This window comes from Lissotriton vulgaris, chromosome 4_2 (assembly GCF_964263255.1).
Source record: "Lissotriton vulgaris chromosome 4_2, aLisVul1.2, whole genome shotgun sequence".
In the NCBI taxonomy this organism is placed as follows: domain Eukaryota; kingdom Metazoa; phylum Chordata; class Amphibia; order Caudata; family Salamandridae; genus Lissotriton; species Lissotriton vulgaris.
In genome coordinates, this window is record NC_141692.1 from 5,778,828 (window position 1) to 5,802,976 (window position 24,149).

Here is a 24,149-nt window from a genome sequence, read left to right on the forward strand (position 1 = left end):
ATGGATCAAGCCCTGATCTTTGGACTGGGTAAGAGTGGTCTGCTTAATTCAGACACTCTGTTCATCACCACCCCCCTTTTCTGATTCGTTTTTGGCCACTATAGGTGTGGCAGGGTATACTCAGACATGAGTCCCTTTCTCACTGCACCATCAGGATTCAAGCAAGCCGGGCCGACGAAGGCTGAAATGCCAGAAACCGGTCCCCGGTAGCTTGTCTCCTTTCTGGTGAAGAATTGGCTTGGTAGTTTAGTCTGCCCTGTTCCCATGATGCACTGGGCCAGGGACAGACTGATTTGCATATAGCCAGGTTCTGAACTGGGATGGTGCAGTGAGATAAATAACGGTGATGGATCAAGCCCTGATCTTTGGACTGGGTAAGAGTGGTCTGCTTAATTCAGACACTCTGTTCATCACCACCCCCTTTTCTGATTCTTTTTTGGCCACTATAGGTGTGGCAGGGTATACTCAGACATGAGTCCCTTTCTCACTGCACCATCAGGATTCAAGCAAGCCGGGCCGACGACGGCTGAAATGCCAGAAACCGGTCCCCGGTAGCTTGTCTCCTTTCTGGTGAAGAATTGGCTTGGTAGTTTAGTCTGCCCTGTTCCCATGATGCACTGGGCCAGGGACAGACTGATTTGCATATAGCCAGGTTCTGAACTGGGATGGTGCAGTGAGATAAATAACGGTGATGGATCAAGCCCTGATCTTTGGACTGGGTAAGAGTGGTCTGCTTAATTCAGACACTCTGTTCATCACCACCCCCTTTTCTGATTCGTTTTTGGCCACTATAGGTGTGGCAGGGTATACTCAGACATGAGTCCCTTTCTCACTGCACCATCAGGATTCAAGCAAGCCGGGCCGACGACGGCTGAAATGCCAGAAACCGGTCCCCGGTAGCTTGTCTCCTTTCTGGTGAAGAATTGGCTTGGTAGTTTAGTCTGCCCTGTTCCCATGATGCACTGGGCCAGGGACAGACTGATTTGCATATAGCCAGGTTCTGAACTGGGATGGTGCAGTGAGATAAATAACGGTGATGGATCAAGCCCTGATCTTTGGACTGGGTAAGAGTGGTCTGCTTAATTCAGACACTCTGTTCATCACCACCCCCTTTTCTGATTCGTTTTTGGCCACTATAAGTGTGGCAGGGTATACTCAGACATGAGTCCCTTTCTCACTGCACCATCAGGATTCAAGCAAGCCGGGCCGACGACGGCTGAAATGCCAGAAACCGGTCCCCGGTAGCTTGTCTCCTTTCTGGTGAAGAATTGGCTTGGTAGTTTAGTCTGCCCTGTTCCCATGATGCACTGGGCCAGGGACAGACTGATTTGCATATAGCCAGGTTCTGAACTGGGATGGTGCAGTGAGATAAATAACGGTGATGGATCAAGCCCTGATCTTTGGACTGGGTAAGAGTGGTCTGCTTAATTCAGACACTCTGTTCATCACCACCCCCTTTTCTGATTCGTTTTTGGCCACTATAGGTGTGGCAGGGTATACTCAGACATGAGTCCCTTTCTCACTGCACCATCAGGATTCAAGCAAGCTGGGCCGACGACGGCTGAAATGCCAGAAACCGGTCCCCGGTAGCTTGTCTCCTTTCTGGTGAAGAATTGGCTTGGTAGTTTAGTCTGCCCTGTTCCCATGATGCACTGGGCCAGGGACAGACTGATTTGCATATAGCCAGGTTCTGAACTGGGATGGTGCAGTGAGATAAATAACGGTGATGGATCAAGCCCTGATCTTTGGACTGGGTAAGAGTGGTCTGCTTAATTCAGACACTCTGTTCATCACCACCCCCTTTTCTGATTCATTTTTGGCCACTATAGGTGTGGCAGGGTATACTCAGACATGAGTCCCTTTCTCACTGCACCATCAGGATTCAAGCAAGCCGGGCCGACGACGGCTGAAATGCCAGAAACCGGTCCCCGGTAGCTTGTCTCCTTTCTGGTGAAGAATTGGCTTGGTAGTTTAGTCTGCCCTGTTCCCATGATGCACTGGGCCAGGGACAGACTGATTTGCATATAGCCAGGTTCTGAACTGGGATGGTGCAGTGAGATAAATAACGGTGATGGATCAAGCCCTGATCTTTGGACTGGGTAAGAGTGGTCTGCTTAATTCAGACACTCTGTTCATCACCACCCCCTTTTCTGATTCAAAACCAATTCTAGACATTAACTAGATACTTTTGCACCATGCTGTAAAGGTTTGTTCACGGTGCTAGGGAAAGGTTTGTGTATCAATGCTACTGAGAGAGCAGGACAGTGTCATCTCTTAGTAGATGTGGTGCTTTCCTGCTTGCTCCCTCTAGAGCAACTCATTGACCAAACTTGTTATGCTGCAGTGCATTCCAAGACATTTTCGAAAATGTGGACCCATTTGTGTCATGTCATCTGGAGCTCTCTAATACCCTTTGGTCAAGTTGGCACTCCTGGAGAGAGGAGTTGGCCTAACGGCTAGGGTGGTAGTCCTTAAATCTGGGGAACTGGGTTCGAGTCATGGAAACAACGCAGAACATCCTGTAATTCTGGGCAAACCACTTAATCTCCCTGGGTCTAACTCAAAAAAATATGAATGTGTCCTCATTTACTGCAACTGGTGCTATCTAAAGCGCTCTGATACCTGATTTGGGTCGAAAATTTAAAAAAAGTATATGAGTTCATGTGTGATAAAAGGCATTTAATAGCACTCAGGACGCTGGTGTGAGTGGCACAAGGTTCCAGTTGTCTGCAATATTTGGGCCCGAATGATAAGACAAAGGAAACTGCAGGGATCAGAGTGGGAAGGGAAGTCATCTGGAAAAAGACAATTCAAAGACTTGTGGGAACAAGAGACTATTCTAGGATTTCCATTTGAGGTTGGTTGAATCAAGAACTTTACAATCTTAAAGGGAATCAAAGCACCCAATTGACATGCTATTAAGATGGTAGGGATGCTGCTGACATACTATAAGTTGTGGGAAGCCCCCAAATGTAGGTTACTATACAGGGTGAGATAACATACAGGGCACCATTGACACATTGTTTGGGGGTGCCCTCCCAAGGTCACTGGGGTCAGCCTTCCTAACCCCTAGTTAGAAGGACTTGGTAAATGTGTCAATCTGAATTGGAATCTACTTTGGACTCCAACCTACACACAACCCATTGAGCAATACTGCATAGTAATTGATCACTGGTAATGATCAGTCCCACAAGATGAATTTAGGGACACAGTGGAGCTCCAAACCCAATTCCGTTAATGAATTACACACTCAAATTATCAATAGGAAACAGAATACGTATTTTAAAACTTGTATTTAAAAATACTTTCCTAGTGCTTGGAATGTGAATGGGAACCATACAGAATATGAAAACTAATGCAGGAAAGCATGTTCTCTCCAGCAAGAACAACAAGAAAATCCCTACCACTGTTTTCAAGCTTTAGAATTGTATCACCCTCTCTCTATTTCTAAGCGATATACGTAAGGTCAGAGATGGTCCACACAACATACTTGCATTTTTGTTATGAAATAACAAGTTAGTCATTCCCTACTGCAGCCTTGGAGAGGCTGGCACATGAACAGCAATCAGCTGAAGGCCACTTCTCCCTGCTGTTTCCTCAGACTGAGGATGGTTCTGCATTCAGGAGTGACGTCTGGCCAGATAGTCCTGGTGCAAAATCCCTCTCTCACATATGGTTTCTCTGAGTTTTTATACTATCTGACTGCTAATGTTATCTTATATTTTAAAAACAATAATGCAATCCTTGACCTCCCAGGTAGGTCGCTCCCCCCGCTGCAGCTCCACCTGTGCTTGTGCCCGTATCTTGGTCTGTTTCTGGCCATTCCTGGGCGCTGCTCTTTCTCTCTGCCCCCGTGCCCACTGCTCATTTCCCGCCACTGCTGCCCCTGTGGCGTCGCCCCCTCTGCGCCCATTCGCAGTCCCCTGCCTCCCACCTCCCAGCTGCTTCTCCCTCCCAGCTCCCCTTTAAAAAGCGGCAGCTGCGCGGTGAGGGGTGCGACCTTTGACCTTCTAGGTAGGTCGCTCCCACCGCTGCAGCTCCAACTGCGCTTGTGCCCTCATCTTGGTCTGTTTCTTCTCATTCCTGGGCGTTGCTCCTTCCCTCGCCCCACCCCGTGCCCACTGCTCATTTCCCGCCACTGCTGCCCCTGCGGCGCCGCCCCCGCGCCCATTTGCATTCCCCTGCCTCCCACCTCCCAGCTGCTTTTCCCTCCCAGCTCCCCTTCAAATGGCGAGTATCAGAGAGCATAGTAGATGGAAAGCTTAGAAGTAGGAGGTGCATTAGAGATAAAGCTGACTCTCCACTACTGGCGTGATTAATCCTTCAATTCACATCACTCTGAATATGGAAGATGTGATTGAAGAGTGTAGTATTCCCCTGTTATGCTGTAATGTTCCCTTTCACCTTGTTCCTAGCTGCTCAGCCGGTGTGAGTGTTCCTTGTAGAATGTTGGTGTGATTGACAGATGTAGAATGCTTCAGTGCCTGGTGTGAGTGTTGTCAGTTGGAAGATGGACTGAGCAGCTAGCAGGCTGCTCCTGGTGGGGCTTGCTGTAAATACTTCTTAAGGACCAAATAAACTACATGAAACACATCTTGGCTATGCCTACTATGTCTCCTCAACATGTGGTTCCAGCCCACTACATTTTGGTGACGAGAATGGGATGAATGATAAGTTCAGGACCATTGTAAGGGAGGGATAGCATGCAAGTTGACAATGGTATCCATGCTTCGAAGGGGCCTGCACAGCTACTGCAAAATCCACTTCTATAAAATAATCTTCCATCCCTAGTCATTTAAATATTGACAAAGAAGAATCTGTAGGCGGTAATCTCCACTCCTCTGGCTGAGTTTGTGGAGTTTTGACTACTTACCGCTCCACTTGGAGTGCAGAGTACTGAAAAAACTCCTACAACCAAGTCAAGTCAAGTCATTTATATAGCGCGCTACATACCCAGAGGGTCTCAAGGCGCTTGAGGAAGGGAGGGGAATTATTTGTCGAATATCCAAGTTTTAAGTTGCTTTCTGAATGCTAGGTGGTTCTGAGTGAGGCGAAGGTGAGTGGGAAGTGAGTTCCAGGTTTTAGCAGCCAGGTAGGAGAAGGATCTTCCTCCCATGGTTGTTTTGTTGATGCGAGGTACAGTAGCAAGGGCTTTGTTGGAGGAGCGTAGCTGGCGGGGGGGGGGTGTAGAAGGAAAGTCGAGTGTTGAGGCATTCGGGTCCAAGTTCGTAAAGTGCTTTGTGTGCGTGGGTTAGGAGGCGGAATGTTATCCTCTTATTGACTGGGAGCCAGTGGAGGTTTTTCAGGTGGCTAGAAATGTGGTCTTTACGCGGGATGTCTAGTATGAGTCTGGCTGATGCGTTCTGGACGCGTTGGAGTTTTTTCTGAAGTTTTGCGGTGGTACCGGCGTATAGGGTGTTACCGTAGTCCAGGCGGCTCGTGACCAGTGCGTGGGTGACCGTTTTTCTAGTTTCGGTGGGGATCCAGCGAAATGTTTTTTGAGCATGCGAAGAATGTTGAAGCAGGAGGATGAAATGGCGTTGACTTGTCTGTTCATCGAGAGTGAGGAGTCCAGGATGACGCCGAGGTTCCGTGCGTGGTCTGTCGGGATGGGTGCTTTTCCAAGGGCCTCAGGCCACCAAGAGTCATCCCAGGCGGAGGGGGAGGTACCTAAGATAAGGACTTCTGTTTTGTCTGAGTTCAGTTTCAGACGGCTGTGCTTCATCCACTCGGCTACTTTTTTCATTCCTTCATGTAGGTTGGTTTTGGCGGTGTTTGGGTCTTTGGTAAGTGAGAGGATCAGTTGAGTGTCATCCGCGTAGGAGATGATGTTGAGGTCGTGTTGGCGTGCGATGGTCGCGAGGGGGCTCATGTATACGTTGAAGAGGGTGGGGCTGAGTGAAGTTCCTTGTGGCACGCCGCAAATGACTTCAGTAGCCTCTGACTTGAATGGTGGAAGGCGGACTCTCTGAGTTCTTCCGGTAAGGAACGAGGAGATCCATTCCAGTGCTTTTCCTTGGATTCCGATGTTTCTGAGGCGTTGTAGGAGGGTGCTATGACAGACTGTGTCGAAGGCTGCGGAGAGGTCAAGGAGGATGAGGGCGACTGTGTCTCCATTGTCCAGTAGAGTTCGAATGTCGTCTGTTGCTGCGATGAGTGCGGTCTCAGTGCTGTGTTTTGCTCGGAAGCCGGACTGTGAGGAGTCGAGGGATTTGTTGGTTTCGAGGAAGGCGGCGAGCTGGTTGTTGACAGCTTTCTCGATGACTTTGGCCGGGAATGGTAGGAGCGAGATGGGGCGGTAGTTTTTGAGTTCGGTGGGGTCAGCTGTGGGTTTTTTCAGAAGGGCGCTGAGTTCGGCGTGTTTCCAGCTTTCCGGGAAGGTGGCGGAGTTGAGGGAGCAGTTGATGACGTCCCGGAGGTGTGGTGCAATGATGGAGTCTGCTTTGTTGAAGATATGGTGAGGGCATGGGTCTGTGGGGGAACCAGAGTGAATGGAGTTCATCAGGTGGATGGTGTCCTCGGTGGAGATAGGGTTCCAGTCGTTGAGGATATTCAAGGGGGGAGAGGGTACGGCAGAAGGTTGGGAGGGTTGGTCTCCGGGTTGGTTGTCGAAGCTGTTGTGAATGTCTTCGATTTTGTCGTGGAAGAACGAGGCTAGGGAGTCGCAAAGGGTTTGAGAGGGGGTGATGTCGTTGGAGTTGGCTGAGGGGTTGGTAAATTCTTTGACGATGTTGAATAATTCCTTGCTGTTGTGGGCGTTGTTGTCTAGTCGGTCTTTAAGTGCAGCTTTCTTGGCAGTCCGGATCAGTTGGTGGTGTGTGCGTGTGGCGTTTTTGAAGGCGTCCTTGGTGCTGGTGTTTGGGTCTTTTTTCCAGGCCTTCTCGAGGGAGCGACAGAGTTTCTTGGATTTCTTAAGATCATCGTTGAACCAGGGAGCGTTTTTGCTGCCTAGTTTGTTTTGACGTTTTTTCAAAGGTGCTAGGTTGTCGGCGCTGTTGGTTAGTCATTGAGTGAAGTTAATGGCTGCTTGGTTGGGGTTCGAAGAGTGGGCAGGGGGGTTTTGAATAAGCGATGAGGAGATCTGGTCGATGGTTATTTTGTTCCAGTTTCTTCGCAGAGTAGGTTGAGGATGGTTGTGGGTTGTGGTCTTTTTGTAGACAAAGTGAACGTAGCTGTGGTCCGTCCAGTGGAGAACTGTGGTGTGACTGAAGGAGATATGTTTGCTGGAGGTGAAGATGGGGTAGAGTGTGTGACCTGCGTAGTGAGTGGGGGTGTTAACAAGTTGTTTGAGTCCAAGGTTGGCGAGATTGTCCAGTAGGGTGGTGGCGTTGCTGTCGTTGCTCTTTTCCAGATGAAAATTGAGGTCTCCCAGTAGAATGTAGTCCTCGGAGGGGAGGGCGTGTGGGGTGATGAAGTCAGTGATGTCTTCACTGAATTGTGCACGGGGTCCAGGTGGCCTGTAGAGGAGGGTGCCTCTGAGTGTGGTCTTGGGGTCGGTGTGGATCTGGAAGTGAAGGTGTTCGGCGCTAGCGAGGTTGACGTCTGAGCTGGTTGAGATGCGGATGGAATTCTTATGGACGATGGCGATGCCTCCTCCTGTCTGCTTGGTACGGTCCTTACGGATGATCTTGTATCCTTCCGAGATGGCAATGGTGATGTCTGGGGCTGAGGAGGCGTTCATCCATGTTTCTGTTAGGAAGGCGACGTCCGGAGAGATGGTGTCTAGTAGATTCCAAAGGTCGATGGTGTGTCTGTGGACCGAGCGGGTGTTGAGCAGGATGCATTTTAGGTGGTTGGTGTCAGATCTCTGTTTGGTGATCGTGGGTGTGGAGTTGGTCTTGGTGCCGTCATACTTGCAGGAGTTGCATGTGAAGGGTCCATGGGTGTGTCCAGGAGTGGCTTGGACGCAGTTGGGGAGACGGCCGGGATTTAGGGATAAGAGGGTGGAGGCGTCGTATGTAATGCGGGTGGGATGGGTGGGACGGGGGCCAGGGGGTCTGGCACTGGGCGCGGGCTTGGCCTGGACGGGCGTAGACGGGCTTACCTTTGGCGCACCTTCGGCGCGACCGCAGCGCGTGACCGCTGCACGTTGGTTCATCAGTCTTAAGTGGAGAGAGGAGGGGGGCGGAGCGTGGGAGGGGCAGCTGGGAGGCGGTAGCAGGGAGGGTAGGCGGGCCAAGGGAAGCACAATAACAAGATGGTGGTCGGGGATAGAAACCGAAACTGAGGCTAGGTAAACAATCTACAATGCCGAGTTAAACAGTGAAAGCAAGAGCAGGCTATTACAATGTCTCTGTACAGTCGCGCTCAAGAACAGATCATAAAGGAGGAGCAGCGCTACGGTGTGATGCGCTATGACCAGCAGAGTGAGCTGACAATGATAATTTAAAAGAAATGCAGCAGGCTACGATACCAAGCGCCGATAGCAGGGCAATGCGCTTCAGGTGTTGCAGTAGCGGAGAACAGGGAAAGCGCTTCAGGGAAGGCGCTTCAGCAGTAGGCGCTATGTTCGGAATCCGGAGGCGTGGGAGAGACCGCTTTGGTACGAGTCCAGACGGTCACAGCGGTGTGTAGGAGGAGGTGAGCTAACTATTCGTGGGTGGGAGGGGCAGCTGGGAGGCGGTAGCGGGGAGGGTAGGCGGGCCAAGGGAAGCACAATAACAAGATGGTGGTCGGGGATAGAAACCGAAACTGAGGCTAGGTAAACAATCTGCAATGCCGAGTTAAACAGTGAAAGCAAGAGCAGGCTATTACAATGTCTCTGTACAGTCGCGCTCAAGAACAGATCATAAAGGAGGAGCAGCGCTACGGTGTGATGCGCTATGACCGGCAGAGTGAGCTGACAATGATAATTTAAAAGAAATGCAGCAGGCTACGATACCAAGCGCCGATAGCAGGGCAATGCGCTTCAGGTGTTGCAGTAGCGGAGAGCAGGGAAAGCGCTTCAGGGAAGGCGCTTCAGCAGTAGGCGCTATGTTCGGAATCAGGAGGCGTGGGGAGCGACCGCTTTGGCACAAGTCCAGACGGTCACTGCGGTGTGTAGGAGGAGGTGAGCTAACTATTCGTGGGTGGGAGGGGCAGCTGGGAGGCGGTAGCGAGGAGGGTAGGCGGGCCAAGGGAAGCACAATAACAAGATGGTGGTCGGGGATAGAAACCGAAACTGAGGCTAGGTAAACAATCTGCAATGCTGAGTTAAACAGTGAAAGCAAGAGCAGGCTATTACAATGTCTCTGTACAGTCGCGCTCAAGAACAGATCATAAAGGAGGAGCAGCGCTACGGTGTGATGCGCTATGACCGGCGGAGTGAGCTGACAATGATCATTTAAAAGAAATGCAGCAGGCTACGATACCAAGCGCCGATAGCAGGGCAATGCGCTTTAGGTGTTGCAGTAGCGGAGAGCAGGGAAAGCGCTTCAGGGAAGGTGCTTCAGCAGTAGGCGCTATGTTTGGAATCAGGAGGCCTGGGGAGCGACCGCTTTGGCACGAGTCCTTACTGCAGTAAGTTGGTGAGCGCGAATGAGAAAATCAAATGCTAATTTTCTAATTTTCTAATTTCTAGGTTTGGTGAAGCGCAACAGCTACCCCAGCAATGGGGCGTCCCGGCGCTGAGAAGAACAAACACACACCTACTAGGCAGAGTAGAGAAAAGCCTTAGAGAGCAGGGAAGAGGAGGGTCTTAATTGCCTTACGGAAGACTGGGAGACAGTCTATGGAACGTATGCTGAGTGGGAGATCGTTCCATAGTTTGGGTCCGAGAACGCTAAAGGAGCGACCTCCAGTACGACAGAGCTTGGTTCTGGGTACTTTCAGGAGAAGTTGGTTGGAGGAGCGAAGTTCACGAGCAGGGACATAGGTTCGGGCCAGGTTTCGCAGCAGAGGGGGGTTTCCCTGTTTAACAATTTTAAAGATCGTGATGAGAGCTTTAAATTTAACTCTGTGTTCCACGGGCAGCCAGTGGAGTTTGCGGATGGTGGCTCTGGCTGAGCTTCTGCGTGGGAGACCGACCAGCGTTCTAGCCGCCGCATTCTGGATTCGTTGGAACCTAGCCGTTTCTGCTTTGTTTGCTCCCAGGAGGAGGACGTTCGCATAGTCCAGGCGTGACAAGATGGTTGCCTGGACAATTAGCTGGCGAGTCTTTGCGTCAAAGAATCAGAGTATAGGCCTGAGGTTCCTTAGGAGACCTATACAGGTGGCTGCCACCTTTTTAGTGTGTGACTGGAAACTAAGGTTAGCATCCATCCAGACTCCCAGGTTTTTTACACAGTTTTTAGGGAGTGGGGTGGTGCCAAGGGATGACGGCCACCAGTGCTCGTTCCATAGGCTGGTGTTTCGGCCAAGGAGGAGCACCTCGGTTTTCCCGGCATTAAGTTGGAGGTAGTTATCCGTCATCCATTGTGCCACCGCTGCCATGCCCTCTCTGAACTTGGATGCCGCGATGGACGGGCTTTCAGTGAGGGTGACGACCAACTGGGTGTCGTCGGCGTATGATACCAGCGTGAGCCCCCACTCTTTGGCCACATTCGCAAGCGGCTGGACATATAAGTTAAAGAGGGAGGGGCTCAACGCTGAGCCATGCGGGACTCCTTGTGCTATGGGATGGGATTTAGAGAGAAATGGGGGGGCTGACACCTTGAAGGATCTGTCCTTAAGAAAGGATTGGAACCATGCAAGAGCAAGGCCAGTCACACCGGCTATCTCCAGACGTATCAGAAGGATGTCGTGGGATACCGTGTCAAAGGCTGCGCTGAGATCTAAAAGGATCAGCGCAGCACTTTGACCGGAGTCTAAAATCGTCCGGAGATGTTCGGTGGTGGCCAATAGGGCAGATTCGGTGCTATGGCCCGCTCGAAAGCCATTTTGAGATGGATCCAGGATTCGGTTAAGGTCCACATGTTTAGAGAGGATGCCATTGACATGGGCTTCTGCTATTTTAGATATCCAGGGGAGGAGGGATATTGGCCGGAAGTTTTCCGGTTTAGAAGGGCCCAGGGTAGGTTTTTTGATTATCGGTGATACCCACGCTTGCTTCCAAGCTATGGGTACAGAAGCGGAAGTGAAGGAGAGATTGAGGATGTCCAGCATGGGGGGTAGGAAGAAGTCAATCGAATCCAGGAAGTGAGAGGGGCTCATCGGGTCAGCCGGAGAGCCAGATTTCACTTTCTTGCAGAGTTTGGTCAAGTCAGCAGCCGTGATGGCAGGGATTTGGGTGAGAGGGGTGCTGATGGAGGCTGATGTCTTAAATTCCCCAGCGTGTGGAGGGTTCTGTAGAAAGGTAGCGTAGATTTTTTGGACCTTTTCAACAAAGTATGTGGCCAGCTGCTCACATTGTTCGTTAGAAGAAATTTTGGGGGAGGGCGACCTAGGGTTTTGTAGTTCTTTGACCAGTTTAAGGATCACTTTAGATGGGTTCGGGTTGGAACTAATTTTGTCAGCATAGAAAGTTGCGCGGGTAGTGCTGATGGCTTTGTGATAGGCTTTAAGCTTGAATAAATAGTTAGCCTTATCCTGATCGTCAAAGTTTTTCCTCCATTGACGCTCGGCTCTTTTACAGTCCTTACGCATTGCTTTAAGGGTATCATCGTACCACGGATTAGAAGGTGTGATACGTCCTTTAGTTAGCTTGGCTGGAATGAGAGTGTCAAGCCCATTGGTAATCCAGGTAGTGAACGAGGTATAGGTCGTATCTATCTCCTGATTGGCTTTGCAATGGAATTCTCCAAGGGTCTCATGAAGAGTGGGGGTGGAGAGTTTGTGCCAAGGTCTTTTTAAGCGATGATTGGATTCAGTTTTATACTGACGTTTGGGTGCTGGGACCATTAGTTTAATGAGGTAGTGGTCCGTCCATCCCATAGGGGTGGGGATCTCTGTAGCTGCCTCTTGGATGTTGGTAAAAACTGGGTCTAGGGTATGGCCGGCTGTATGGGTAGGAGCATGGATAAGAGAGTTAAGTTGCAGTGCCGAGAGATCTGTGAGAAGATTAGCAATTGTGTGGTCATTAATTAGATCAAAGTGTAGGTTAAGGTCACCTAGAATCGTGAAATTGGCGGATTTGGTGATGAGCGCCGTGGACGTTACGAGGAGGGCATCAATGAACCTGGAGGCTGGGCCTGGTGGGCGATATATGTATAGACCAGATATCGTAGACTGAGGGCTAATGCTAATTTTAAATTGGGCGCTTTCACAGTCAGGGAGAGATTCTTTAGTAAAAGAGCAGGTGAGGTGTTTTTTATAGATGACTGCGATGCCGCCGCCTCAAGTTTCACGGTTTATAGTGGCCAGGTGAAACTCATCTGGGAGCGTCAGGTTAGGGATACGCCGTCTCGTAGCCATGTTTCGCAGAGAAAGAGGATGTCAGGATTTTCATCCAGTAAGAGTGAGTTTACCTCTAGATGGTGTTTAGAGAGGGATCTGACATTGAGCTGTAGTATCGTCAGAGGCGGGGTTGTGGTTCTGGCACGGCATCCCCACACGCGAGTAGGCATGCTGGTGGAAAAATGGCAACGATTGCAATAGAGTTGCGAGTGGCCCAGGGTGCCAGTAGCATTAGAGCATCTTTGGCTAAGGTTCATGCCAAGGAGTTCCTCACGGTCATACCGTATGAGCAAGTGGGGTTTGGTTGAACCAGGGGGACTGGCGACTGGCGATGTCGTGGCGATGACGGGCGCAGACGGGCTTGCCTTAGGCGCGCCTTCGGCATGCAAACGGTGCTCCCGCTGCGCTCGTCCGCTGCGCTTCCGGTGACAGCACATAATGTAGGCGGAGTAGGGGGTGTGGCCTTCAAGGTGGGCGTGGCCCAAGATCTCGCCGGAATGGCGTCTGTCTAATCGTTGCAGCCGGCGCTGAGGAACGCTCTCGGCTGTTTAAGGTAGGCTTAAATTGCTAGCAGCTAGTTATAACACAGAAATATCACAATAATTTTTTTAAATCGCTCGTAAAACGCTCCCGGCGTGTGCCTGCGAAGTGTGGTTCAAATCTGTGTGGCGCTCGATTTTTTGGTGCTTTTGTATGGTTTCTTGCGGAGGGGGCGTGGCCTGCAAGGTGGGCGTGGCCCAAGATCTCGCCGGAATGGCGTCTGTCTAATCGTTGCAGCCGGCGCTGAGGAACGCTCTCATCTGTTCAAGGTAGGCTTAAATTGCTAGCAGCTAGTTATAACACAGAAATATCACAATAATTTTTAAAATCGCTCGTAAAACGCTCCCGGCGTGTGCCTGCGAAGTGTGGTTCAAATCTGTGTGGCGCTCGATTTTTTGGCGCTCTTGTATGGTTTCTAGCGGAGGGGGCGTGGCCTGCAAGGTGGGCGTGGCCCAAGATCTCGCCGGAATGGCGTCTGTCTAATCGTTGCAGCCGGCGCTGAGGAACGCTCTCGGCTGTTTAAGGTAGGCTTAAATTGCTAGCAGCTAGTTATAACACAGAAATATCACAATAATTTTTAAAATCGCTCGTAAAACGCTCCCGGTGTGTGCCTGCGGAGTGTGGTTCAAATCTGTGTGGCGCTCGATTTTTTGGCGCTTTTGTATGGTTTCTAGCGGAGGGGGCGTGGCCTGCAAGGTGGGCGTGGCCCAAGATCTCGCCGGAATGGCGTCTGTCTAATCGTTAGACCACCTCCTGCTGATATTTCTCCAATTAGACGATTGTAGCAGGTTGCTACCACTCACATTGAGAACGTTGCTGCTCGCATTGAGAATGCCACTTATGTAGATGAAGTACTCGAGGGCAGGAAGGAAGCAGCACCCTCTGACGCACTGTGTGGTATCAATTGCACTGAATTTACAGTTGGAGAGAAGCTCCCGTCTCTAAAAATCAGCAAAAGCAGCATGTTGTACAAAACCTCACAGAGTTTGTGGTTAATTCCACAGTACACCGCAGAGAGAAGCTCTGCAAGGTTCACCCACCCCAACAAAGCTAACAACAGATGCTTGTATCCGGTGAGTCTAGTGATCTCAGGTCTTGATTCTGGGATGATACAGGTGTTTAGGATTTGTTCTAGGTAGCTCAGAGAGTGTATGAGGAGCTGAGGGTTTCAAGCCTGAGTGCCTGAGGACCTCAGAGCTTGCATATGGTGAGTTTAGTGATTTTAGGTCTTGTTCCTAGACTCACCTGATACAAACTCTCATATCCTCATGCACTCCAGCTGGAAACCCTAAGCTCCTCAGACACTCACTGAGCTACCGAGGCCAAGCCTTAAGCCCCTCTTGCATCCCCGTAACAAGAGCTGCGCTCCCCAGACTAACCATATACAAGCTCTCTGGTCCTCCTGCACTCAGCCTGGAAATCCTAAACTTCTCAGACACTCTCTGGGCTACCTTGAACAAACCCTAAGCTCCTCCTGCATTTCAGCAACAATGTCGCTGTTGTGTCATTGCCCCAAGAGGACTCTCTCAGCTTCCCAGCCTCCATATATAAGCCAAGAACCCCCCATGAAAATGAAGAACATGTTGGTTCACCCCAAAAGAACCCCTCAGCTCCTAAGTCATCTCAGAAAAACACTTGGGCCTCCAGTTGTCCTAGTAGAGGGTTTGCATATCTGGGTGCAGTGTTTTTCAAAATTATACAGTGGTTCCACAGGTTTGGTTGCTGAAGAAATCTCTAATATGTGAAGTATAATGCTTTGCTTGGAAGAAAGTATAATCTTGGTGCTGTATTACAGCTGGCATAAACAGTTTAACACATTGAGTGTACATGTCATGGAAAGAGCTACATCCTTGTCCATTCTTTATGTGTTCATCTATGTCGCAGCATTAGCCAATCACTAGATACATAAACATACTTATGAATTGAATATGCTTTTCAGGATGTTTCTTTGTTTTGTTAAACTCATGAGCAAAGAGGGGATGAGGGAGTCAAAATCTGGGCTTAAAACCAAGAATTCTGTTCTCCGTCACATGTTGCTTCTCTCTATTGGCTCTTGCAGTGATTAACTCTTCTCTGGTTATTTTATGTGTATTTGTAAAGCACACTCTCAATCGCGAGAGTATACTGGTGCTGAGCATGCATGTGTGCCTAGTTCTGCCAATGGTTTACACCCAATCTTCCCCATTTCTCCTGGTTCCGAGATTTTCCATTCCTTCCTTCAAGTTTATGAACCCGTTGTATAAGAGATATTATAATACATGGGGTCCCTTTGTAAATGCCAGTCTCGAATTTATTTATAATCATAAACTTGTGACGCACCAAGTTGTCGATTTTAAAGGAAAGATGTCAGAACTCATCTGTATTACAGTTGAGTTCTGATGTCACAATGCCTCCTGCCAGAGCCAGCAGCCAAGGTGAAAGGCAGGCCAGGTGACAGAGCAGCTGTTTAATGAAATGACAATAAATTGTTGCTTTTCTTTCTTTTGCTATATTTTTCAATCAATCATTTGTAAAGGGAACTACATACCTGCGAGGGTCCTAAGGCACTGGGGAGGTGGGGGCGCTACTGATCGTACAGCCAGGTCTTGAGTATCCTCCTGAAGGTCAGTAGGTCTTGGGTCTGTCGTAGGCTCAGTGGGAGGGTGTTCCATGTTAGGGCGGCAAGGTAGGAGAAGGACTTCCCGCCGGAGGTTGTTCTTCGGATGCGCGGAACGGTGGCGAGTGAGAGGTCAGTAGAGCGTAGCTGGTGGTTGGGGATGTAGAAGGAGAGCCGTCTGTTGAGGTAGGCTTGACCGGTCTTGTGGAGTGCTTTGTGTTCATGAATGAGGAGCTTGAAGGATATCCTCTTGTTGACGGGGAGCCAGTGCAGGTTTCTCAAGTGGGGGGTGATGTGACCATGTCGAGGTACTGCGAGGATTAGTCGTGCTGAGGCATTTTGGAAGCATTGTAGTTGTTTGATGAGCTTGCTTGGGGCTCCCGCATAGAGGGCGTTTCCATAGTCGAGTTTGCTGCTGACGAGTGCCTTGGTCACTGTCTTTCTTGTATCTGTCGGGATCCATCTGTAAATCTTGCGGAGCATGCAGAGGGTGTTGAAGCAGGAGGAGGAGACGGTGTTAACTTGCTTGGTCATTGGGAGCGTTGAGCCAAAGATGATTCCCAGGTTGTGTGCGCAGTGGGTAGGTCTCCGGAATGCCCTCAGTCCCATCAGCCACCAGGAGTCATCCTAAGCTGAAAGGTTGGAGCCGAGGATGAGGCCGTACATCTTGTCCGAGTTCAGCTTCAGACGGAGGATCCTCATCCAGTCAGCGATGGCCTTCATTCCGTCATGGAGGTTGGCTTTGGCGGTGATGGGGTCCTTGGTGAGGGAGAAGATCATTTGAGGGTCGTTGGAGTAGGAGATTATATTGAGGTCGTGCTGTAGGGCGACGTGTCCGAGCGGGGCCATGTAAATGCTGAACAGTGTCGGGCTGAGGGAGGATCCCTGGAGTACGCCGCAGATGATATCGGAGTCTTTGGAACGGATTGGGGAGGCGGATGCTCTGGGTTCTCAGAGATGTCAAGGAGGATGACAGTGACAAGCAGAAAGAAAATATTTATTTGTTGCACTACCGGGATAATTATAGTAAAGTTAGAATCTTGCTGCATGTTTTTACACATTCCAAGCTATTGCAGCTTTTTTTTAACTGACTTGTATTGCACTAGTATATATTTGCAACAAATATCTAATCATTTTTAGATGTGTTTTATTATGCACTAGAGGCACTATTTTTATTCTTCATGTTTGCAACCATTTTACTCTCTTTCATGAGAAATATCCATCCACCAAGGTAAATTGTTTGTGGAAAAGATGATGGTGAGCCCTTGTATTATATGGAATAAAGTAGCCCCTTGTGTATGAGATAAGAATTTTGCGAGTCACCTTGGAGTGACAGAACGGAACTCCACCTTCAGCCTCTTTTCTCTATATGGGTATGGAACTCCTTGGTGATTTGCGGTTATGTTATGTTATGTTATGTTAAAGGATTTTGATACCGCGCTCATACACCAATTGGTTTCTTGGCGCTCGAAGACAGTGGGCTAGGGCGCAGGGGGAGTAGACAGCTAACCGTGGGCAAGACGGAACAAATGAGTTTTTAAAGATTTGCGAAAGGAGGGATAGTCCGGGATGAGCCGAATGGGGAGGGGAAGGGAGTTCCAAGTAGATGGGGCAAGGAAAGAGAAGCCAGCACCACCGTGCTTCTTGCGTCTGAACCTAGGAGTGACCAACAGATTGTGGGCAGAGGATCTGAGGTGTCGGGGAGGGATGTAAGGGTGTAGGCAAAGAGAAATAAAAGCAGGAGCGGAGACAAAAAGAGATTTGAAAACGGTGCAGCCAAGTTTGGAGATGCATCGTTGCGCAACAGGGAGCCAGTGCAGAGTTTTTAACAGTGGGGTGACATGTTGATGTTTTGGTTGCTGAAAAATTAATCTGGCAGCCTGGTTTTGCACCAGTTGAAGCCGTTGAAGATGGTAGGCTGGAATCCCCACGTATAGACAGTTGGCATAGTCTAAACGTGAGGTAACCAAAGCCAGGATGACAAGGATAAGAGCCTCTGGGGACAGGTACCTTCGGATCTTCCCGATCCTGCGAAGATGGAAAAAGCAGGCCGAGGTAACAGCATTGATGTGCGGCCGCATCGAAAGGTCGCTGGAGATGACAACACCTAGGCTCTTCACGGAGTCAACTGGGCAGGGGGGGGGGGGCCGAGGGCAGGGGGCCAGAAGTTGGGAGTCCAAGGATGAGGGGGCCCGCCTATCAGGACCAGCTCTGTCTTGCTAGGGTTGAGCTTCAGCTGGCTGAAGTTCATCCACTCATAGATAGAGAGCATGGTGGTTTGGAAATTAGAGCAGGAAAGAGGAGAAGAGTCAATAGGAAAGATAAGTTGTAAGTCATCTGCATAATTAAAGGTGGTAACAGAAGAGTGACGGAGGGAAACCAGAAGAGGCTGCATATAAAGATTAAACAGGAGGGGGGATAGAGCAGAACCCTGGGGGACACCGCAAGAAAGTGAGGTGGAAGGGGCAGAAAAGGAGGATAGGTGAACAGATTGGGTCCGGAGTTGGAGAAAGGACACAATCCAGGACAGGGCCAGGCCCGATATCCCAGCATTTCTGACACGGTCGACCAAGATGTCGTGGTCGACCGTGTCGAAAGCGGCCGAAAGATCAAGTAGCACCAGGGCCTGGGCCAAGTTCTTATCCGCCCCCTGTCTCAGCGTGTCCATAACCGCTGTCACCACTGCCTCCGTAGAATGGGAGGGTCTGAAACCAGCCTGTTGGTCATCGAGGAAATGAGTCTCCTCGATGAAAGAGCTCAGGCAACGGGTGACATAGGTTTCCAGGACCTTCCCCAGATATGGGAGAAGGGAGATAGGTCGGTAATTACCCAGTACCGCAGGATCGGAACCGGGTTTTTTCAGAATAGGTACCACCACAGCGCTTTTGAAGGCATTAGGGACAGAGCCTGTGGAGAGTGACCGGTTTAAGAGGTCCAGAGGAGGGTCGGGACATGACATGAAGGCATCTCTAAGGATTTGGGGAGGACAACAATCCTTGGGGGAGCCTGAGCCCACAGCCGAGAGTAATGAACGGAAGGTGTCTAAAGAAATCGGGGGAAAAACATTCAGGGAGTGGGGGTTCGGAGGAGGAAGGGCGCTGATGTGAGACATAGTGGTGGGGGGAATATTGTTTTTGATTGTGGCAATTTTATCAATGAAAAAAGAATTGAGGGAGTCGCACAAAGCTTGTGATGGCTGAGGCTGAGGTGTTACACGGTCAGGAAGGGAAAGTTCAGCGACAATTGAAAAGATTTCTTTAGTCTTGGAGGCAGAGTTAATTACTTTTTGGGAGAAATAAGCAGATTTGGCTAGGATGATGGATTTTTTATAAGATTTAAGTAAGTCGATGTAAACAGACTTCAACGAGGGATCATAGTTACGCCTCCATCGGCGCTCAGACTGACGAAGAAGGAGTTTGCTGGCCTTGAGTTGGTCAGTGAACCAGCGCTGAGCGTCGTGGGGCCGCTTCGATTTAATGGATTTAGCTGGAGCGACTGCGTCACTGGCTTGAGACAGCCATAGGTCCATAGCGGCTGCTTGGGAGTTCAAGTCGGAGTCGTCACTGGCTTGAGACAGCCATAGGTCCATAGCGGCTGCTTGGGAGTTCAAGTCGGAGTGGCTAGGGGGTAGGGTAGAAGCAAGGGTCGAGTGGAACAGGGAAATATCAGCGTGCTTCCAATTGCGTGCAGAGAAATTGGGAGTTGGAGGGGAGCGGAGTTATATTGCAACATTTGTCAAAAAGTGATTTGCAAAAGGGGGGGTTTCACCCAATAAAGTCACTGGGACCTGGGTACGTATATTGCCGAGAGAGAGGGGTCCCAGTAAACAAACAAGAAAATATGCAGAATCAATAAACAGAAATCAATTGACAAAGATTTGCTCACATTGTATTTATTTCCAATGTAGCTTAGCCACTTATTCAGGCAATTAAGGTAACAATTATAATTGTATAAAGTGCCCTGGTAAAGGGGGGGAAAAGGGAATGGTGCAGTGAGTGTGGGAAGGGTAAGTGACATAAAAACAGAGCCAAAGGCTGCAATCAATTGAGAATTATTAAGCTCATTCAAATTATGGGTGATCATAAATTCCAAAACATTTTTATAACATAACATGCTTCATAAACGTGCTGAATAACATTATTCCTGAATTGAAGCTGAAAAAACACAGAAAACAGTCGAGGTTTCGACCCCTAGTGTAAAGGCAGGCAAAAGTTGATCCCTTGCATTGGGGTCTTCATCAGGACGAGAAGATAAGGGGGGAGAGGGGCAAAACCAAGGAAGCTTGTTGTCCTAGGCGGAAAGTGAGTGATTACTCCCACAAAGTAGATTAATTGGGCTTGGCAAGGCCTGCCCAGATCACAAAACCACTGCAGAATGCTGGCAAAAGCGTTGTTCTGGTCAAACAGTTCAGTGTTGTATAAGATCAAAGGTCTCAGTGCTTCGAATAAAGGAATCAGCAAATCTGGTCGGACACACCATGAAGTCACATAGACATTGTTTTGTTTCAGTGGACATACCACATGAAAATACGAAATGATAAATCAGCAATTGGAGATCAAGCATCTGTTCAAACGCGGAGTCCACACGTTAGATAGGGCCAAGAATCTTCAAAATCGGTATCTGTAAGTAAGGGAATGAATCCATGTATCATCAGCAGTCTAGAAACGGAGTCCGCGTTTCAACAGATGCTTGATCTCCAATTGCTGATTTATCATTTCGTATTTTCATGTGGTATGTCCACTGAAACAATGTCTATGTGACTTCATGGTGTGTCCGACCAGATCTGCTGATTCCTTTATTCGAAGCACTGAGACCTTTGATCTTATCCAACACTGAACTGTTTGACCAGAACAACGCTTTTGCCAGCATTCTGCAGTGGTTTTGTGATCAGGGCAGGCCTTGCCAAGCCCAATTAATCTACTTTGTGGGAGTAATCACTCACTTTCCGCCTAGGACAACAAGCTTCCTTGGTTGTGCCCCTCTCCCCCCTTATCTTCTCGTCCTGATGAAGTCCCCAATGCAAGGGATCAACTTTTGCCTGCCTTTACACTAGGGGTCGAAACATCGACTGTTTTCTGTGTTTTTTCAGCTTCAATTCAGGAATAATGTTATTCAGCACGTTTATGTTATAAAAATGTTTTGGAATTTATGATCACCCATAATTTGAATGAGCTTAATAATTCTCAATTGATTGCAGCCTTTGGCTCTGTTTTTATGTCACTTACCCTTCCCACACTCACTGCACCATTCCTTTCCCCCCCCTTTACCAGGGCACTTTATAAAATTATAATTGTTACCTTAATTGCCTGAATAAGTGGCTAAGCTACATTGGAAATAAATACAATGTGAGCAAATCTTTGTCAATTGATTTTTGTTTATTGATTCTGCATATTTTCTTGTTTGTTTACTGGGACCCCTCTCTCTCAGCAACATTTGTCAAAAAGGCAGATGTTCTGCCCACCCTCCCCTGAAATATATTTCCTTATCTGAGGGTTGAAGATGGTAATACCAGCTCTGCCATTGGTTACTCCTTTGTGGTAGATTGTGCATCACCGTCACCAGTGTTACTGCTGTGCAAGGCTGCCACAGTCACCATGTAGAACTCAACAAAGGAAACAGGAAACTCCATCCATGGGGTGGGTTGAATGTGGGTTCTGGAATCTTAACCAGAGTTTAGGGGAGCATGTCTAGGACCAGCATTTGTGATGGCATTTCATCCATGCATCTAAAGCATGATAGACCTGTGCTGCTGACTTTTCCCCTAACGTGCGTCTGCCATGGACGAGACTTGCAACATTTTGCAGATTTGTCAGCCTGTTCATTATATGTCTGGTGGAGGTGAGGCCACCACTACACGGGCATATTAGAGTGACCCCTCAAATGTTACATCCATCAGCCCCTCTAACCCTCTAGCAGGTTTCTGCCTGTGCCCCATCCCTCTTCCCATCATTGATCATCTCTTTTTCTGTCCAACCTTACTCCTCTTCTTCCTACATCTGGTATTCACTTATCTCTTTCTTGTCTCAAGCTATCACCATCTCCCTCAAGTTCTTCTTCATTCTCAGCGGCACAGCGATGGCCCCATTCAAGCCACATCTGCCCTCTCTAATCCATTGAAGCCCCACCTCTTTCCATTCTTCATTCATCCTGTTTTCACTTATCTCTTTCTTCATTCCATCTTGTCTCAAACTATCCCAATCTCCCTCAAGTTCTTTTCCATTCTCTGAGGCATTGCAGTGGGCCCATTCAAGCCCCATCTGCCATGTCTACTCCATTGATTCCCTGCACCTTTCCATTTTTCATTCCTCTTCTTTGCACCCGCCCAGCGGTTTTAAAATCCAACTCCATTTGAAGATGTTACTTTCATGGCCTGCTCATGTACCGCTTCCCCATGTGCTCACCCACATATGTTGTCAGACTCCCTCCTATTCAGTGCCCCTGGCAACTCCATTACCCACTTCCAGGCGCCCCTCCTTTTGTCCTTGGCACCAGACAGGATTGTGTAAGAGGAGAAGGTGCTGCTATAGGTCTTTACCCCTTCAGGGTGCCCTTGTACCCCCAAAACCACCTCACTGGTTGGAATCAGGAGCCTCTTTTAGAGGTAGTCATTAGCCATGGAAAACCAGATGTCCAGGATGAGTGGACCGAGGGCTGGACCAGTGTCTGCCCAGGTTCCGCCTACTGGCATTATGGATTATCCTGAATAATAATTATCTGGACCCCAAAAGGGGCATGAGGGATGGCAACAGATACCTCAATTATGAAACACCTGTATCCAACAGTGCTGTTCACTTCTGACTGTGTCTTATCTTTTCTTCTGCAGGTGAAACTGTGAAAGAGTACAGTGCATCAGGATGCATGACCAGAAATTTCTGCAGAAAAGGCGCTTTCAACCTTCGAGGTATACAACTGCTGAATCATGATTTTAAGTGTTCACCTGCCATCAAAGTTTGAGACTACCTGTTGCACCATCAACATGCCCATGTGCCAGCCGAGTGTGTCCTATTACATCCGGTACACATGTATAAGTATGTGCATGGCCAATTACCATGCTACTGCATGCTTAGACATTAGCTGATTCTAGTGCTACAGACCCCCTTAAGCAATGTCACTGCCCTTGTCTCCTCTGTGTCTTCTCAGAGCAGCTCCTACTGATCCAGGTCGGTTCCAGAACCATCTGAGTTGTGTCAAAGCCTTAGAAGCAAGTTGTCCTTTATATAATACTAAAATGACATGACATGATCTGGTTCCCCCTCCCATACCGCAGGGGATGACGCCATCTGCTGCCTCCTCCCATCCCACAGGGATGGCCATTCAGTGACTGCTCCAAAAGGTCTGCCCATGAACTGTTGTTTCTTAGCCGACCTCCATGCTGCTTCTGTGAGCTAGTCCTTACCAGACTCAACTGGTTCCTACCAACTCCATCAACAGTGGTCCACCACACTTGTGTTGACAAAATCCAGTAGTGAGCTGGCATTCACTGTCACAAATCCTTTAAATGACAATGTGTAGATTTGCATGACACTGTAAATTAATCAAAATTAATAAAAATGTATTTGAACTAATGGAACTTCGACTCAGTATTTGTAGTCATTTAATAACAACATTTTAAAAGGGTAATCCAGTTAAAAATAAAGAACTTAGACCAGTGGTTGTTTATTGCCTGAAGATGCTGATGTCTAAAACACAACATCTAAAGAGTGGCCGCCCTGCTATTGAGTGCAACATGAAGGCTGCAAGTTTGTGAATGAACCACTCTCTCTGATGTACATGAGTCCCAGGGATGTGATCAGTGGCGGCTCCTCTGCTATGGCGGAGGAGCACCGCCCCGCTGCTCTGCCAGCAGTAGTTAAAAGAAAACTAAAATGATAACATGAACATCTAACGCGTTTTGTTCAAACAAAATGACTTCCTCACCACCACTGTTGATCTCATCCATCATGGACACTCGGACATTGTATGTCAGGAGGGCTTCTTTGATGCCCTGAAGAAGACCTTTTATTTGGACGAAACCCGTCGGCTGTTCATGTCAACTTGACCATTTTTTAACTTTTTGGATAAATGAAGAATTTGAAGAAACAACTCTGAACAGAGAACTGATAATTTGATGTGTGTTTACTTACCTTTTAGTGGTGCACCTTTTGTCCTTATTAGAAGTTGTTAATTCCAGTATTAGATTGCACCTTGACAGTGGGTGGGCTAACTGTGTGCACACACTACCTTGGGTACTTCCCAACATATGCATAAGAAATAGGGATAGCAATGTAGTGTAGTTCCTAGTTTCCCACTAGGCCCTGCGCATTGGAATAACATAAACAGTAGTATCGACGTGGAACTGCGGATATTCCAGGCCTCCACTGACTATGCTAAACTTAATTGGGTTGTGTTACCAACTAGCTCAGAGGTCACTGGAAACCTTCTTCTCTGCATAGGAAGTGATCAGCTTCCTTGGCACAGACAAGAAGGGATTCAGTTTTCCAACAACCGTGCAACATGACAACTTTGCTCCTCAGATCAAGAGTCGATCTCTAGGGTCGTGTGAAACAATAGACATGTATTTCACTCAGTCAGTCTAGTGCAGTTTACTTTCACAAGATGTAGAGAATAGAGAGACGGGCGTTAGTCAATAAAGGGTTAACATTTATTGAACAGTCTTTCTTCTCGTACAAGAGAAATGTATTGCCACAATTGCAATAATTGT

General features: G+C 48.6%; 1 protein-coding gene across 1 annotated transcript in view; it reads left to right on the forward strand.

Moving 5' to 3' along the window:
• The window catches only part of LOC147718106 (uncharacterized), a 127,831-nt gene extending 105,429 nt beyond the window's left edge, over positions 1 to 22,402 (forward strand). Inside the window, exon 5 of the mRNA XM_086919243.1 lies at positions 22,272 to 22,402. Within this exon, the coding sequence (XP_086775369.1) occupies positions 22,272 to 22,402 (131 nt within the window). The remainder of the gene's footprint in view (positions 1 to 22,271) is intronic.
• Positions 22,403 to 24,149: the final 1,747 nt, after the last annotated feature.